Source organism: Eutrigla gurnardus, assembly GCF_963514095.1.
Source record: "Eutrigla gurnardus genome assembly, chromosome: 22".
Classification (NCBI taxonomy): domain Eukaryota; kingdom Metazoa; phylum Chordata; class Actinopteri; order Perciformes; family Triglidae; genus Eutrigla; species Eutrigla gurnardus.
This window is the reverse complement of record NC_139933.1, coordinates 12306047-12323755: the sequence shown is the minus strand read 5'-3', so window position 1 is coordinate 12323755 and position 17709 is coordinate 12306047. Positions and strand designations below refer to the sequence as shown.

The window sequence follows — 17709 nt, the reverse complement described above, 5'->3', positions numbered from 1 at the left end:
GTGGATCAAGGCATCATATTTTATAAACTGATGAAATGTCTTGCCCATAAAAAATAAGTACAGCTATTAAATAAATGAATGAAGGACTTTCCTTCAGAAATGAAGTGGAGTAGAAGTATGAAGTAGCATGAAAGTACTTGCAGAGAATACATTTTTTACAGATGATGATGATGATGATTATTGCATCAAATTAGCACCATTGTGTTACATCCAGGTGTCACCATTAAAAGTCACAATACTTCACATTATTAACGTTGTTTGGGACTGTATTGTTTTGTAAGAAGTAAGGAGCATTTTGGTTCTTCGTCCACTCCACCAGGTGGTTAACATAATTTCCATTGTGGCTTATCACCCTCCGCTGCTTCATTTGAATACAGTCCTCCAGGCTACACCTAGTTATACAGAAGCAGGCCCATGTCTCATTTAAACGCTGTCACACTGTTTACTTTTCACCCAACTCTTTAAAAACGTGTAGCACTGCGCTGTTGTTTTCCCAGCATGATACAGATCAAACTACTGTAAACTGAGCCAAACAACATCATTAACATGTTTTGAACAATCACCCACACACCTCTGAGCCAATCGCATGTGTGATGTGAAGTAATTACACCGTGTCTGTTTGACCTGTGGGCCCAAACACAACTGTAGACAGTTTGGATTAGTTGGCCTTTCCTGCTGTGATAGTGGAGAAGAGACTGTGTGACGTCATGGCAGATGTAGGCTACTGACTGGCCATTCATAGAGTTAAATCATGTTCATGTACTTCTGCTTTCTGTATCCACCATTCATCATTTCTGTTTGTTAATAATCGGTTATTATAGATTAAGAGTTCTTCAGTGTTTGAGAAATGCATTCAAACATTCAACACAACAAAGTTTGTAATGCTAACGGTGCTAATGCTAGGGTTCTTTCTGTGCATGTTTACATCTTTATCATTAATCATCACTTCATAATGATTTATTGAGAGTTTCTTAACTATACTAAAAACTTTCCTAAAAACGCTCAAAATTTAATTTAGCTTCTGAGGAGAAGCTACAATTAGCTGCTAGCAGCTAGCAAGCGCCACGTAACATGAAAAATAGCAACCATGAAGCAACAATAGGTTTAATATTTGATTAATTAATTTGGCGAAAATGTTGATGAATTATTATTTTTGTTTGTTCAGGTTCTGCCAAAATAAAGAGTATTGCTAAAAACATTCAGATGCTTTAATTTTACTACAACTCAACTTTTAGGCCAAGTGGCTAAAAGGCCACTTAAAGTACCTGTAATGGCAAATTTGTAAAAAAAAAAAAAAAAAAAGTAAAACAGAAAACATATAAGCAATAATAAAAACAAACTTCATGGTTGCCTGCAGTTAAAAATTGGGCAAAAACACCAAATGTATGAATCAAGTCAATCAACAACAATAATCACACACGTGTGACAACAATAATAATGTACAGGTGTGACGCTCTCAGCTTCTAGAGCCAAACACTTTTAGCTTTTGGTGTCCTTGAACGGCTTGCGTGTGTGTGTGTGTGTGTGTGTGTGTGTATGTGTGTCAGTGTGTGTGTGTGTGTGTATGTGTGTGTGTGTGTGTGTGTGTGTGTGTGTGTGTGTGTGTGTGTGTGTGTGTGTGTGTGTGAACACCAAGACTGGTCCTGCCTGGTTCACTATGCTCCTCAGGTACACTGTATCTAATCAACCAAACCTCGTTGATGCTGGCTCTGTGGAAACATTATCTATTACTTTGAGTTTGTTCAGTTTCTGGCTCCATTGGCCCTAAGGCTTACACTGTTTATTCAGTTACAGCCGCTGATAAATTCTGAGCTGAATACACTTCAGTAATGAGGCAAGCAAACAGGTCCTCTAACAAGCACACTCTGTTTGAGCAAAACAATAAACAACATATATATAGTCCTTGTACTCCAATATTAACTTTTATTCAATGAAATTGACATGAAATAGCAACATGTATGTTTCAATTCATAGCAGGACACAACCTGAACCAGAACCAGCACTGTTATGCCACACAACATAGCCAGTGATCTTGTCGTACAAACAACTGGGAAAGCTGAATGCGTTGTCATACGGTCCTACGTGGCCATGATGTCATGAACGGCAGGTGCTTTGAATCCATTAGGAGCAAAGAGAGGGAGAGAGAAGAAAAACCCATTAAAATCCCTGACTCATCATAAAAGGGGGGAGGTGGGGACATGAGGATGAGATCTGGGCGATTAGTCAGTTTTTCCATTAGTCCAAGGCTGGCTGGCTGAAAGAAAAACAAGTGTGGATGTCACACTAGGCCATGGTGACAGTGAGGTGGCCTTTTGGCTGGCAGCAGGCGACTCGATAGAAAGGCTGCGCTCGACCACCGTGTCACATAAAATCAGCACCTTCAACTCAATATGTGTGTGTGTAAATAACTATTTATCTCACAGGTCAAGGTCTGAATCGGTGACATGGGTGAGGAACAGGCAGGTTTGGGGCAGATAGAGACGCCGGGACAGAGCAGCGCTGCTCCATGGCGACAGGGAAAGGGTGTGTTGCTGAGAGTTTCCAACGCACTGAAAATGGCAGTTCTTCTCCAAAGCCGAGAAGTCGTCTTCCCACTCCAAGCCTGCAGGCAAAACACACAATTAGTGCCAATAGCCTGCAGCATCTGGGATAAGCAGGATTTACCAGCATGCTAGTTTGTCTTGTGTCATTCTTGTAGTGTCCCGCCCTGATGTTGTTACACTGTCAGAGGCCTTTCAGCCTGAAGTACTTAGTGACATATGCAAATAAAAAAATTGCCACATTGTAGGCCATGTTTGTATCAAAACATTAACATATATACCGTATATATATAAAATTCTCAGCAAGAGATGGGCTGTCATCAAAAACGCATTTTCACTTCAATGCGCCAAATAATGCATGGTCAGTGCTCCAAAACTTCAACCTACGATGCTCTAGATACCGGACCACCATGCGGTCTTATTTTTTGGAAGAATATAAATCTCTGTTTTAATTGTGGTATGAATGACACATATGAGGTTTGACAATTTAAATGATAAATTAGAAAGTCACATATTGTCATTGAAGTATAAGACTGTGACATTGAGAAAAAGAATTGCTGGATGAAACACATGAACATAGCTAAGTTAGCTAGCTAGCTAGCAAGCCGAGGTAAAGGCTAGTGCACTTCTCGTGATGAGGGATGTAGTTTACTAAGTGGTTTGGCAAAAAAACAACTAATGATACTACCTGCAAACCTACCTTCCTTGACTTGCAAATTCATCATTTAAATTTAACAAACATCATATGTCTAATTCATGGTACAAACGAGATCAAAGAAATAGTCTTTCACCATTGACTACCATATTGTTTCCGAAATAAGGTCCCAGGGGGATCGCCGGAAATGGCATGCTGTAGCCTCTTTATATGCTCATTACATGCATTACGTCTTTTCAAATATCCTTCCGTCGTCACCGGAAGTTCGGTTTATGCACCAAAACCACTTAGTTAGGTTTAGGTAAAGACACTTGATGTTGATAATGTCTCATGTGAATGGCAAGTGACGTACGAGTTACGTGACTACTACACAAACGATTCATGTTACTACCTACTGATGTGACAATGTTGTTTACTTTTAGGACACGAAGAGCAGTCTCAGACGCCAAGGGGCGATGACTAAACTCCATTATTTGACGCCTTGGCAGTGAGAAACTTAAATCAAGGAGGGAGGAATCAAAGCAAAATGGAAGTACCCTACATGCAAAATCACTGATCGCCCTTTAAAATAGTACCACCATCTTCTAACGTGACATCTGGCAGAGACGCGGAGGCCTCAGAGTGCAGCTCCATGGTGGGACTCTCCTACAAATAGTAACAGTGGATAGTCAGTGGAAACAAAACAGGAACCAAAAGAAGTGCTAAAGCCTTTGTTTGGATTAAGAGTGGTCACTAAGTATTTAGAAATTCAAGACAAACAGGAGAACAGTACCCGATCAAACATGTAGACCATGACATCATCGTCAAAGGACACACTCCTCTTTTTTACATTTGTGTTGCTTAAGGGCAACCCTCCTGGATCGCTGTGGATTTGACTTTTAAGGTCATTAAAATTGTCTCTGATCACCAGGTCACGTTGATTCCCGTTAGAGTTGCTGGTGTTGGGACCGTGGGCAGTGTAGTTTTCTAAATCACTGAACACATTGCTATGCCAAGCAGAATCCCCCGTGGACGTCCTGCAATCCTCCGTGTAGAAAGTGTCACCAAAGCGTTGTAATGGTATGTCCTCGTCACAGACGATGATAAACCTGTTGTCAACAATGCCCGGCTGGGTCACAATGTTTGAATTTGTTCTGATCAAACTAAAAATGTCTTGCATATTTAAAATGAGTTTTGTCCACGGGGCCTCCTTTGGACGCTCTGAGACAAAAGAAGCGAAGGGAGTGAGTGTTGAGCGATGTTCCACAGGAAGACAACGATGTCGAGGGGAGGTAGAGACGGCCGACGCCCCCGTTACCGTGCTCGTTCTGCCGTCGCTGTTCCTGCGTAACCGAGGGGCTGCACTTCCGGTTTGGTCAACGATGCAGGTGATCGTCCGCGGCTCTTCGTCGGCCTCGATCGTCGGACCTGAGGATATCAACGCCCGAAGCTCTTCATTCCTGTAAGGATGATGCACAATGATTCATTGAGACTTGTATTGTAGGCTATTTACACTGGTTCTGGTCATCACTGAATGTTTTGAATCCTAACAAATAATCCCAATTCTTATTTTAGTAGGCTAGTGGCCCTTGTTCCTACTGGTATTAGGCATTGATCAAAGTACTCAATTTAGCTAATTTGAATAGAACAGAGCAGTTGTAAGCGTCGTTAGTAATACCAGTGCTTTTCCTACTATGACAAGTCAAACTGTCTGCTGTGATATTAAGTTGATTGCTTGAGATCTCAGACCGATTCCATTACTTCTGGTGAGTGCAACATTAGCAAACCCAATGAGGCCAAAACTACACCAAAGTCATATTGCACCAGCATGATCCTTTAAGGTGGGACTGAAGCAATATTCTAAATATAATGTGGCTACTATGCAAATGACAATGTGAAAACAACGTGGCAGTGCTCTGATTGCGTAATTTTTAGCTGCAGCAACCGCTTTCAATGAAAAAATTCCCTAAAAGCGCATCGATTACTACCTGCTTATGACCAAAACAGCACACTCTGAAAGTTTAGCAGCTAAATACCCCGATATTTCCCTCAGGAATTGGTCTACATCAGAGGTGCCATTTTTATATGTTTTTGTTAATCAGTGTACCATATCAATATAGAGGTTAAAGGCAGAGTAGGACATTTGGAAAAACCACAGAGAATTTGACTTTGAAGGCATCGTCGCAGACCCGCCCCCTTCATTTAGACCTCTGTTCAAAGCCGCTCCCCCAGAACGCCAATAGAGTGCTTGAGATCGGTAGAGAGCGCACAATCAGGAAGTAAGCATTGACAGACAAGCAGGCCGTCCAATTATTTTCTCCGGCCCGACTTTTTTGATTGGACGGGGTTTTCACTTCCAGCCACGGCCACAGATGACATGACAAATTCTGCGGAGGAGGTGGCCAGAACGAGCCAATCAGAGGCAGAGTGGGGCGGGTTCATGGAATGTGGGCGGGGAAAATAACCAAAATACCACATATACTACAACTGCCAAATGCTGTGAAAGAAGTACTTTGCGTATGCAGCATACATCGATATTTCTAAAGAAGTCACACTTTTCACAAAACAGAGCTAAACGAGAGGTGAATAACGGACATACATGTGATTTGATATTACTGTTCTGTCTTCTCTGAGTCCCACACTTACACTGGCTGTATCTGCTGTAGAAGACTTATTTGGTTTGGCTTTAGATTGCTTAGTTGCAAGTTACAGTAAGTTACATCTGAGGAGTGGTTATCAATATAAGAGAGACATAGGCTACCTGTTTTAAATGGCACCTGCAGAAGTAGGAATTTGAGGATTATGCCCAACACTGACAGTAAACTACATGTTTAGAGTGACTGCTAATTGCCTGGTACTTGTTGTGATTGGTGTACATTGACTGGCACTTAAAAACTAACATGCAGGCTCCTCTTACAGACAAAAACAATTCCATTGCAATGTCTCCGTTCTCTTTATTTTCTATCCAGTCCTTGAGTGACAACAGGGCATACTCAAACTGACTCATCAGCCTTTGTCCGTCGGATGAAACAGTGCTCACACACAAACACATACAGTATTGGACCACTCGCTCCTGAGCTTGAATAAATATCGGGGCCCATCCATCCGCGGAGACAAAGACGCAATAGGAAACTTTCACCACTCTGTAGTAACCAAGCAACCGCTTGATGAGTGACTCAGGAAAGGAAGAGAGGAGCTGACTCACAGCAGCTGTGACGTAAAGGATGTAAAAGGACACAAACACACACACACACTACTATATGTTCTCACACACACACACACACACACTCATGCTCTAGGCCGTGAAGCCTGTAATCTGCCCTGTTTCGGGTAAATTAACACCTCACTGTGTTACAGGTGGATGGGCTCAGTGGAAAAACAGATTACAATATCTTCCAAACTGCCAGTACACAAAAACACACCAAAGAGTCCCCACCAAATATTCAAAGCCTCCACAAATAACGTAAATTATACCTTTTCTTGATTCCTTTGTCACTGCATCTCCTTTTAGAAAGCCAATTCAAACCATCCAATGAAATCACCAAAGTAGCTCCATCCCTGAAGTATCTTAACTCTGTGGAAAGGAAAGAGAGGAACATGGCTATCGGCCGATAATCGTTGCTTTGAAATCCTGCTGCATCATGACGCTGCAGAACGTGTTGCAACACATTTAATCTCTACTGCATATCCGAGCACGTATGACAGCAGCTTTCCCCTACCTTGCATTGTGCGAGCCCCACTCATTCCCTGGGTTTTTACAGCAGGGCAGACGCCGCAAGAGAGAAGCTAAACATATGGGCAGAGAGAGAGGGATGCACAGAAAAGGAGGGGGGGGTCAGACGAAAGAAGTGAAGGGGCGATGAAGAGGAAGGATGTGAGGACAGAGAAAGGACAAAGCGCTCACATATACAGCACACTGGCCTTTCTGCAGCAGCAGACTGCATGATGGGAGATCAATAATGTATCTGGTCTAATGTAACACAACTGCCTGAATGAGAGAGAGAGCCATTTACACATATTTAATCACCAGTGTGATTAAATCAGTAAAAGTGACAAACTGTTTTACTGTTGCGGAAATGGCTTCATGGATTCGAGGTTGTGAACTCACATTCTTCTGCTTTTATGGTGAATTCTTTGCCATTAACACGGCTGTCTTGTATGGAGATCTGGTTCTCGTCATCAAGACCTCTTTCATGCATTTATAAAGTGAGGGCTGATTTGGCTACTAATCACCACTTAATAATAATAACACAGTGTTGTGAAACTCCTCTACATCACCATTGAAGCTCCTTCACATACTCCATAAGAGTATAAACTGTCCATTTTTGTCTGAAACTATTTTGAACTAAATTATTCAGAATAGACAGATGAGCTCATTCAAAGCTGTTTTGACCAGACACATGATATGGTGATATTATTTGTTTATTATTTTATACAGTAAGTGTCTTTGAGATAGTGCTATATAAATCTTATTAATTATTATTATTATTATTATTATTATTATTATTATTATTATTATTATTATTATTATTATTATTATTATTATAATTATTATTTATTTCATCAAGCTGTCACTGCAATTCAGTTCTTCTTTGGATTTGAATGGTTGTTCAAATCAGATTGATTCTGCTTAGTTTTTACACCAGAGTGAGATATTATAATGTGTGTGTTTTTTTTTCCAGTCATTTCTTCCCGCCTTGGTTTGATTTCATCTTTAATTTAGAACTGACTTGAGTTAAAAATGATAATTCAAATTGATCATTTGCATTTTTGATGTAGCATTTTGCAATAAATTGCATACAAATGATCATATTAAAAATGCACTTCCATAGAGGTAAGACAAAACATTTCTGGAACAAGATTTCGTGGTTTCCAATGGTTTTATCAGCTAAATGTTGGGTTTCTGGTGCATAGTCTCACCAACAGTGAGCTTTGTCTCCCTCTAGAGCTTTAAAGCAATACAGCAAGCAGTTTTGGTCATATCAGGCTTAACTTATAAATGTGGCTAATATGTATAAAAGGCCAGTGTGACATAATAACAGAAGTGTCAAATAATAACATAATACTAAAATACTTGGCTATGTACACATTGAATTACTACCTTGATGCCACCTTTACAAATTTTACTGAGAGAAACAGAAATATAACTGCTACTGCTACATCATTACTACTGTTATACTACTTCTACTACTATTACTACTACTACAACAACTACTACTACTACAACAACTACTACTACTACTACTACTACTACTATCCCTGCTTTATATGCTCCTGTAAGTCTGCTGCTGCTGTCAGTTGTACAGTTGTATTCATCACCACCACCATCATCATCATCATCATCATCATCATCATCACCACGATCTTCATCACCACCACCACCATCATCATCATCATCATCATCATCATCATCATCATCATCATCATGATCATGTGACTTCCCAGCAGCCACATTTACAGAAGGACATTCCTGCTGCTATTAATCCTCCCCTTGGCAACAAAATCACTGATGCTGGAGTTCTGCTATTCTCACACCCAGACAGCATCAGGATGTTGTTCCCAGGAGGCGACAAGGTCACAGTCAGTCCACCTCCGGTTCCCAAGCGAGGGGAGATGAACGAGGGAAAAGAAGGGTGCTTGGGCAGGTGTTTCTGTCCTCTTCTCCTTCCCTTTCTATCCTTGCTCTCATGGTTTTGGCCACTCTCCCCTTCCAGTCGTCCTTCGACCCGGCGACCTGAGCCAGTGGACGCATATCAGGTCAGCCGGTGCAACCGGACTGCTTACAGTACAGCGTTTCAGTACAGTCGACGCTTTTTTCACCGGACTTAGCAGTACGTGTGAGGCCGTGAACGCCTTCTCAATGTGAGCTTGTTCCGGCACATTCTATTTTCACGTCGGAGGGATGATTGATGGGTGCTGCCTCAGTTTCTCATAATCCGATATCTCGACAACTTCTGTATTCAAATGTCAGATGATTGAGTGACACCTCTTTGGTTTCAGGCCTTCCGACTGTCTGGGTGGCAGCTAAGGAAGCCCGACATTTGTATGTCGTTATCCACTGTAGTTGATTTGGTCAAGGGGAATATTATTTATCCACTGATGGATCTGATCCTTTAGCCAGAAGTGTGCTGAAAGCAGGCTGGTGTGCTTTCCAGCTGGCCAACTCTCACATCATGCCTACCGAGAGGTATCTCATATCCCACAATTCCCTGCAGCATACAGGGAAACCTGACCCCGGGGGCATCAACAGGTGAATGCCGATAAAGAATGTGTGTGTTGTGCTAAAGAGGGGTGAGAACAAGCCCAAGCACCGAGGCAACACCTCAGTTTGAATCTGGACTTAATTGGTTTGGTCCTACTCGATCGTGCTCCCACCGGGTTGCGACATGAACCGTAGCCTACACAACAAGACAACTGTAGAACTATCCTTTTACACCGCAGGCGCAGAATCCTCGTATCCAGCGAGCGAGTGACACCAAACAATCCGTGAGAGGAGGGGTAATTGGAGACCTTTGGGGCTTATTCTGAGCATGTGCGACACACCACCGGTGCTCGAGGCCCGAGGAGGAACACATGGAGCTGAAGTCACTGTCTGCCGCCAACGGAGCGGGGCACTGCGGCTCGCCGTGGGGGGGGGGGGGGGGACATGGGAAAGTGAAACATCCAGTCAGAACGCTGGGAGTGCTGTTTGCAGCCTTTATTTGGACACAGCGGGGTCTCACAGCTCCAGGGGGGAGGGGGCCGCGAGGGAGGGAAACGTGACACTAAAATAACAACATACAGAGTGGTAAACATGTCACTGTTGTGTACATATTTTTTCAAGGTGTCAAAAGTAATAAAAGTGTAATGCCCTCTCTGGTAAGCATGTAAAGAAAGGCGGGGGGACTTTTTTTTTTGCAGCAGCAGCATTTTTAGCAAAATGTAAAGGCATGCAAGCGTGCAGCTCTGCATCATGACTGATTTGTCACAAATCAGCACAACGTCCAATAAAAAAGTAATTTCTCAATGACTTTTCTCTTAGGCGGGAGATTGTCAGGTCTTAAACGTGTTTGCTGAGTCTTTAATATGATGACATAAATGTGTAATCCATCTGAGATCGCTGGCGGAGTATTTATGAGCCTCTGTTGACAGCGGGACACCTGCTCTTCCTCGGTCCGGGCCCACGGAGCTCTGCCTGCCTGAACTAGTGCCACTGCTGCCAAGGGCACTGCCATGTTGGGAGAAGTGTGAGTGTGTGCGAGTGTAAAGAGAGAGAGAGGGGGGGGTTGGGTGTGTGTTTGCATGACGAGGTGTAGAGAGACAGGAGGGGGAGGGTCAGCGAGGAGGGTGGGTGGATCTCTGTTGGTGGGAGGGTTTGAATGGTAAACTGATCAGTGTTCATCTCCTGGTGCTATAAGAGCATGGATTACTGAGGGTCGTTTATTACTCCGCCATTCACCAAATACAATCCATATCATGACAGAGGAAGGAATAAATATCTTGCTGACTCAAAGTGTGTCTGACATGGCGGAACAAGACCCTGAAAGATATAAAATGAAAGTGCTGACTTACAATTTACTTCATGTAAATTTAAAAAAAAGTGCACCGATAGAACAAATGCCAAAGATGTGTGTGGAAAAGACAAAACATTTTGTTTATTAAAGACACTCAGACATCTGATGTTCAAATGCAGAAAAGAATGTATGTTCATATGGTAAACTATTTCTATATACTCAATATATATATGGTGTTATTTAGGTTTCATAAAAACTTCAGAATTTCTAAATAAATGCTTGCACCGAAAGCTGCAACTACGTTGACTGGAAAGCGTTTTTTAAGCATGTATTGTACAAATTAGTTGTTTTCTTTTGTGCAATCTCTCTGTATTGATTAATTATTTTTAATCCATTATTATGACACAATGGCAGAAATGTACCAGTTAGTTAAAACCTTTTCTGCAGCACGTCATTGCAGTGTTGTACCACTAGACGGCAGCAGTAGTGCTGCAGGGTCAGAACTTTTCAGGCACGCACATGAACTGAACCTCGTTAAGAAAAAGAAAGCGATAGCAATGTTTTTTTTTAAATGATGCCCCTTCATCAAAGTGAAAGTTATTTCATTTTCCTTTGCATGTTTTGCTTTTACGTGTAACACGAGTTGTGTCGCTGAAGAAGAGCAGAAAGACGACAGTTGTCAACACTAAACCCAGATATCAGTCACTTCATGTGGGCCCGTTTCTGCTTCTGCACTTTGAAAGGTTAAAGAGTGACTGCAGCTTTGTAGGGAGCAGCTAAGCACGGCAAACTGATATTTCAGCAATAACGTAAAGTCAACACACAGTTGAGACACACACACACACAAGTGAGGAGGAACTGGCTTGAAATGTCGGGACTGCTGACCTCTGACCTCACGCGCTCACATAGGCACACATGCTTGAGCATGCGCAGGCCCGGGGACAGCTGTGGGACCCCTTGAGTGGTTTAAAGTGTTTATGGAGGAGCTGAGTTTGAGCGCTCGTTGACAGAGCTCTCATTTACACACACACTCAAGCCGGAGCAGATAAGAGCAGATCCGTTTCAGCGGCTAATCTTAAATGTGATGAGGTTTACAGAGGCCTGCGACATTGGAATATATCTTTATTTGGGAATCAGGTGCTGCCCAGGGGTATATCACACTACCTCACACTATAGGAACAGGAAAGAGGACACTTTCATGTTAAATCTTCACTTTTAAACGGAGACTTGTTTGGGCGTGTAGATCCCATGGAGATAATATGTCTAAGGGAAGTTCTTAGCTTCTGTGTCCCGTACATCCATGCCTATAAACCAGATTAAGCATCTCTTCCTGACACGACTCACTTTGCTGCAGCCTCCCCTACTCTCACCCAAGGGAGTCCCTCACTCCCCCTCCCAAACCCGTCAGCCCCGTCACCCCCCTCTCGTCCCAGCACACGGATCCTATCGCTTGTAGCCTAAGTTGGCTGGTATTCATCGGGGTCTGATGCAGTCGCACAGCAGCAACTACATTTAATTCAATATGTAATGAGTCAGGGTCGCCCCAGAGCCTACCTTTTAGTGACATGTTAAATGTGTTTTTTATGATATTTTGTTTTGGAGAGGGAAGGTAAGAGCTTTGCTGTTTTTCCCCTGAATCAGCAGTCTTTTCAAATTCACATTGAATTAAATGTCTTTTAACTCCAGACTGAGAAAGCTTTGGATCTCATCTGATTGGATCGTGATTGGTTGAACTCACATTGGAATGGTCTAGATGCCACATTCTTATTGGCCTTTTCATTGTGACCACATTTAATTTGTCAATCAACTGAAAGGACAAGTTTTTTTGTTGTTTTTTACCTTTACTTGTAGTTGAAGCCAGAAGATTATATACAGGGTCGCCCATAAAGTTGGAATCATTTGCAAATGTCTTGTCTTTTATATCACCAAATAAATGTTCTGCATGAATTAATTACACCAGGATAATTGTGACATAATCAATACACCTTGTTAAACGTGATTACTGATGCATTTAAATAGGAATAAACAGAGGATTGTGTCTGAAAACAAAACCTTCCAACTTTATGGGCAACAGTGTATTATATTGAAGTGACTCCAGACACTGGAGCATAGAGAAATATGAAAATATAAGGCAAAAAGTCAACAACACACACTGTTGACACATGCATTGACTTCGGGTACAGTACAGTACACTAAATAAATGCAATACTCCAAATAGATGCATGCAGAGATGCAACCTCTCACTCATCCAGTCTTCAGTGATTGATGTCAAAACAGTGTAATGAGGAGACGCTGACGCACCGAATGCCTCGGACAACGACACAGATTTGAGTGAGACGAAACTGTAAGTGAGAGGGTGGAGCTTAAAGTTTGTGTTGGACGTGGCTGAATTTAAAGCGTCACTGGCATTCCCACACCGCAGCTGGTCAGATAGAAATAGAAGAGGCAGTAACTGAGCCCAGGAAAACGGAGGAGCAGCCTCTTTCCTCAGGCCTGTATGGATGAGCAAGAGGGAGCAAGAGGGACAGTGAACCTGTCCTGATACATCAACAACCACAACACCATCCAAAAAATCCAAAATCCAAATTTCCCCATCCCATTTCTCCTGTTTCTCCCACAACACTTGCAACAATATACTTCATAGCTTAGCATTGCACTTTTCAGACTTTGCAAACATTTATTTCATTATCGGTGACGGACAGACTAGACGTGTATATGAATAAATCACAGTAAAATATGAACAATCATGCAGGAAATGTAAGATGAATTCATGATCAATGATAATAAATGTTTTTTTGGGGGCCCAAACGTTATCTAGAGCTGCATTTAGAGTATTTGAAACCAGTTTAGGAGTTCCTTCACGATATTCCTGATTCCTTCATGACATCTGTGTTTACCCAATTCTCCCCTAACAACCCACTGGACTACACGAGCCACGTTCATTACATCTGTTGAATAAAAGTCAGCTGAATCGTGGTAGAGAGAGGAGGAAGGACAACAAGGAAAAGATGCTGGTGAATAAAGAGAGAATGAAAAAACACCACAGTCTGTTTTGTGCAGTGAATGTCTCGTTTTGCTGTTCAAGAATCTATTTTAGCTCTAACTGAATGATAAATAATATAATAAATGATTAATAACGATACAATGATGTTCATACAGGGGGGGATCCACCCTCTTAGTCAAATCTCACATCAGTAAATCCCCATAGCCAGTATCTGATGCATCCTGCCAAAGTGTCCTTGGGCAACATCTTATGGTTGATAAGCTTTCTAGCAGCTGTCTGCTTGTCTGTTTGGCTTTTAACATCAACCTGCCAGGAACTACAGATGAACATGAGTCTGAAAGGCTGACTCTGGTACAGTTGAACCATTGTGTTCATATTAATTCTGTCCCTTTTAAATACTTTTTCTTTTTTTTAAAGATCTATAGATACACAGACTACAACTCATACGAACCAATTCCCTGCAAAACAAGAATGCATCCCATACTTTCTGGTTCTTTCACTTGTTGAAAACGCATCCTGTTCTTGTCATACTTACCTCGGCTGTTTTCCTCGTCCTGACTGTCCACCAATAGAAGAACAAACCAGGCCTTCTTGCATGTCGGGCATGTAAAAGTACAAAATTCCAGTTCAACATAAAATGCATTTATTATCCTCAACTCAAGGCCAGTAGTGCATTAGTCTCGTCTGCTTCGCTCAGACAGGACAAGACTTTTCTCAGGTGTAAACTCCCCCAAAACTCTGTCTGTCCCATCCCCCTCTTCCTCCTCTCCTCCACAGCTCCATCATGCAGGAAGCCTGGTCTTCCTGAAAACAAGCATCTCGGAGCGTGGAAAGGGACAAGGCCGAAGGGGGCAGGTACGTGGGGGAGAGCAGAGGATGTTTTTGTCGTCCTCTCTGCCCCTCTGGTTGCCGCGGGCCTCACTGTAGTCCATCCTGAGGAAACCGGGCTCACGTCACTCTTGCCGGGCCTCGGGCCAACACGTGCTGCCTGTTCAGGCCGGCGTGACGCAGTTGCTGCACGGCCCAGCAGTCCTTCACACATGGGAGCTATAAAGACATGGAAAACGTCTTTTTACGGCATCAGCAAGTGGGAAAAGTCACATGGCGCGCATTTCAGTTACACAAAAGGAGGAGACTGTGGGGAGGATTTGTGTTTGGCAAGAACAAAAGTCACTTTGCCAGCTATCGCTCTCTATTTCCTGTATGTTTGTGGGAATTCCTCACTTGGTTTCCCTCCCATGCCGTTTTATTTTTGTGAACATGAAACCCTGTGATCACAAAATTAAAAAATATATATATATAAATAAACATGGCTCTGCCTTGCCACTGGAAACTGAAACTGGGGTCCCCTGATGGTCATATTGAAAAAAAGGAGGAGACATGGCTGACACATCGGACCCTTGCTGAAATGTCGTAAACTTGAAAAACTTTACATCAAATTTTGACTTGATTGACTCACACTGATTGAGCCGCCGTGTGTGAGTTCCTCAAATTTCTTTAGCGCGTTTCACATCTTTTCCAATGAATACCCATCTCATCTGAGACCAGAGCTTGTTTGCTAAATGCAGCACGTGGGAACAAGGAGACTGTGAGGGAGGACAGCTCCATGGAGCGCAGCCTGAAAGTGACAGAGGCCATAATAACAGGATGTTTACAGCCTGAGGAAAGGCTGCCAGCGATGTACACCAGCAGGCAGCGACTGTGGCTGGCAAACACGGGCGGAGAGGAAATGCAAGCCACCCAGGTTTCCTCCGGATGCACCAAATATAACCTCACCGACCGGGCTCTGTTCAGGTGGATTTAAAACCCCTATGTGACCTCTGACCCCTGGAGAAACCCTTCTGGAAGACACAGTTGTACAATGACACAATGGCTTTAAGCCTCTCTTTCACTCTCTCTCTTAAACACACACACACACACACACACACACACACACACACACACACACACACACACACACACACACACACACACACTGCTGTAAGTGGTCAGCTGCAGGTGACAGGGGACAGAAGGACACTGGTGGTTTCTGACATCAGGGGGGGGAGTGACGCTTATTCACTGTCACATATTGCACCAGACCTCAACTTCCACCACAACAGTCTCCACCACCATCATGGCTATCACCGACTTTCTGGCGGCCTCGGACATCACTTCGGCTATCAATGCCTGTAAAGGTGAGGAGACGAGCATCCTAAGGCCTTCGTTTCTGCATTTCCGTTTAGTTTCATGAAAGTGTGGTGATTTGAATGGGACTGGATGGAATCAATCTGTGCTTTTTCTTTCAGCGAAGGACTCATTTAGCCCCAAGATGTTTTTTAAAACAGTGGGATTATCCAAGAAAACTCCAACAGAGATCGAGAGGGTCTTCACGATTCTGGACCAGGACAAAAGTGGCTTCATAGAGCAGGATGAGCTACAGTTGAGTTTTCAAGATATACACATAGTGTTCCATATAACTGTGTTTCTCCAAACAGTTGGTAGTATTGTGTTTTACCAATGAAATGCAGCGCATTTACTGTGTGTATCTATGCTGTAACTCTTCCTCCCTGCTGTTCGTCAGGCTGTTCCTGCAGAACTTCTCCAAAGGGGCCAGACCCCTGACTGCAGCCGAGACCAGAGGTTTCTTGCTGGAGGGAGACTCTGACGGAGACGGGAAGATCGGCTGGGAAGGTGTGTAGGTCTGAGGAGAACGTAAAGGTGTTACAAACAGGGAGACCAGAGACATCAGGGCCTGTTTTTTATTATCAAACTTGCAGGAATTTTGTTCTAAAGTGTAAATTTAGCTTAAATAAAACTCTTTGTTGAGACTGAAGAATAGGATACATTTATCAAGCTACTTATTACTTCTTACAGTAAAGTGTATGAGCAATCTGAAGTGATCACATGATTTTTCATATTTATGCTGAAAGCAGAAATACAGTAGCAACTTTTTTTTCATTAGATTCAACTCTGTTTTTCATATATTATTCTGCAAAAACGTATGTAAAGCAAGAAGCAATTTGATTCTGAATAATAATATAGAGAAATACAATTATGCAAGAAATAATAGTTAATACATTTCCATTTCAGTGACAAATTCAGGCCATGAAGATGCAATGAAAGGGAAACAAATTCAGTGCCAGCTTTATTCAGGTTGTTTGTTTTCACCCTTTGTAAATAAACAGGAGGAAAGATGGTGGAATGTCCTATTAAATATGTAAAAATTAGGCTGATAACTGCCCTATTCTGAATTATACATATGGCTTGTTCAATATGATAGATAATTTGCCACAAAATATGTTTACTGTCTTAAAATGTCACCTCCAGCAGGTAAATAGAGGTGCTAATGTAAGCATTAAAATATCCCTGTGCTTTATGTCACTTGTTGCTAGGCAGCTTAAGTGCAGGCTCAACAATCACCTCATACTAAGTGTCACTACCAGAGCTGCACACTTCAGTCCGTTTGCCGTTGCTGCAGTATAATGAAATCAGAGGATGACCATTACCACTGAGAATGTGACATTTTCAACATTCTTCTTCTTCTCTCTCTCTCTTCTTTTCAGAGTTTTCTGCGCTGGTCAAGTCTTCATAAAACATCCGTGACCCGTATGATTTGTTGGCATGGTGATAATCTCAGGGCGGACCTCTTTTTATGTGTTTAGAGTAATACGTTGTAGTTTTAAGGGAAAGTAATGTGAATAAAGTCACTAAATCATGAGATCTAGCCTCCCTGCTATGTCGTTCCCTGTGATAAAAGTGAACAAATAAATGTACTTTTCTCTGTGAAACGTTCAAGTGTGTTCTTTCTTAGCGTTTAGCCAGCAAGACTCTATCAGGCATGAACAGATTTGTGGCATGTGCCTGGTGTTGTCATGTTATATTGAGCACTGGGAACGGTCCAGCCTTCTCCGGGGGAGCCGGGAGGCTTTGGTTTCTCCCAATTAACGGCATGAGTGACTTTCCACTGTGCAAACCAAGTGTTTGTCATTCCGGCAACCTCGACGTGACATCTTAGATGAGGTTGTCATTTGGTCATTTGGTGTGAATTATATGTTT

At 42.5% G+C, this 17709-nt stretch overlaps 2 protein-coding genes across 4 annotated transcripts; one reads left to right on the top strand and one right to left on the bottom strand.

The window, feature by feature from the left end:
• Positions 1-1640: 1640 nt before the first annotated feature.
• On the bottom strand, positions 1641-14537 carry LOC311008401 (uncharacterized protein). Of its 3 annotated transcripts, XR_014596525.1 has the most exons (7): positions 14207-14537; positions 6894-6960; positions 6649-6748; positions 3968-4634; positions 3771-3840; positions 3612-3690; positions 1643-2602 (listed from the first exon to the last, which is right to left on the bottom strand). XR_014596525.1 is itself a non-coding variant. In XM_084002055.1 (5 exons), the coding sequence occupies exons 1-5, from the start codon at positions 14275-14277 to the stop codon at positions 2236-2238; spliced, it is 1008 nt and encodes a 335-aa protein (XP_083858181.1). In that variant the 5' UTR covers positions 14278-14527; the 3' UTR covers positions 1641-2235. The 3 variants fall into 3 exon arrangements, 1 of the variants encoding a protein (XP_083858181.1); XR_014596524.1 differs by lacking the exon at positions 3612-3690 and having other exon boundaries at positions 3737-3840; XM_084002055.1 differs by lacking the exons at positions 3612-3690; positions 6649-6748; positions 6894-6960 and having other exon boundaries at positions 1641-2254; positions 2422-2602; positions 14207-14527.
• A 1181-nt stretch (positions 14538-15718) lies between these two features.
• LOC311033362 (parvalbumin, thymic-like) lies at positions 15719-17341 on the top strand. Its single transcript, XM_084040706.1, has 4 exons — positions 15719-15848; positions 15960-16092; positions 16235-16344; positions 17217-17341. The coding sequence occupies exons 1-4, from the start codon at positions 15788-15790 to the stop codon at positions 17243-17245; spliced, it is 333 nt and encodes a 110-aa protein (XP_083896832.1). The 5' UTR covers positions 15719-15787; the 3' UTR covers positions 17246-17341.
• The last annotated feature ends 368 nt before the right edge of the window (positions 17342-17709 follow it).

Excerpts from the sequence above, each read along its gene's own strand:
- LOC311033362 (XM_084040706.1), top strand. The coding sequence starts at position 15,788 with ATGGCTATCACCGACTTTCTGGCGGCCTCGGACATCACTTCGGCTATC. Across the intron at positions 15,849-15,959 it reads GGCTATCAATGCCTGTAAAG|CGAAGGACTCATTTAGCCCC; the intron begins GTGAGGAGACGA and ends TTTTTCTTTCAG. Across the intron at positions 16,093-16,234 it reads ATAGAGCAGGATGAGCTACA|GCTGTTCCTGCAGAACTTCT; the intron begins GTTGAGTTTTCA and ends GCTGTTCGTCAG.
- LOC311008401 (XM_084002055.1), bottom strand. The coding sequence starts at position 14,277 with ATGCCCGACATGCAAGAAGGCCTGGTTTGTTCTTCTATTGGTGGACAG. Across the intron at positions 3,841-3,967 it reads TGGTCTACATGTTTGATCGG|GAGAGTCCCACCATGGAGCT; the intron begins GTACTGTTCTCC and ends TACTATTTGTAG. Across the intron at positions 2,603-3,770 it reads TGTCACGTTAGAAGATGGTG|GCTTGGAGTGGGAAGACGAC; the intron begins GTACTATTTTAA and ends TTTTGCCTGCAG.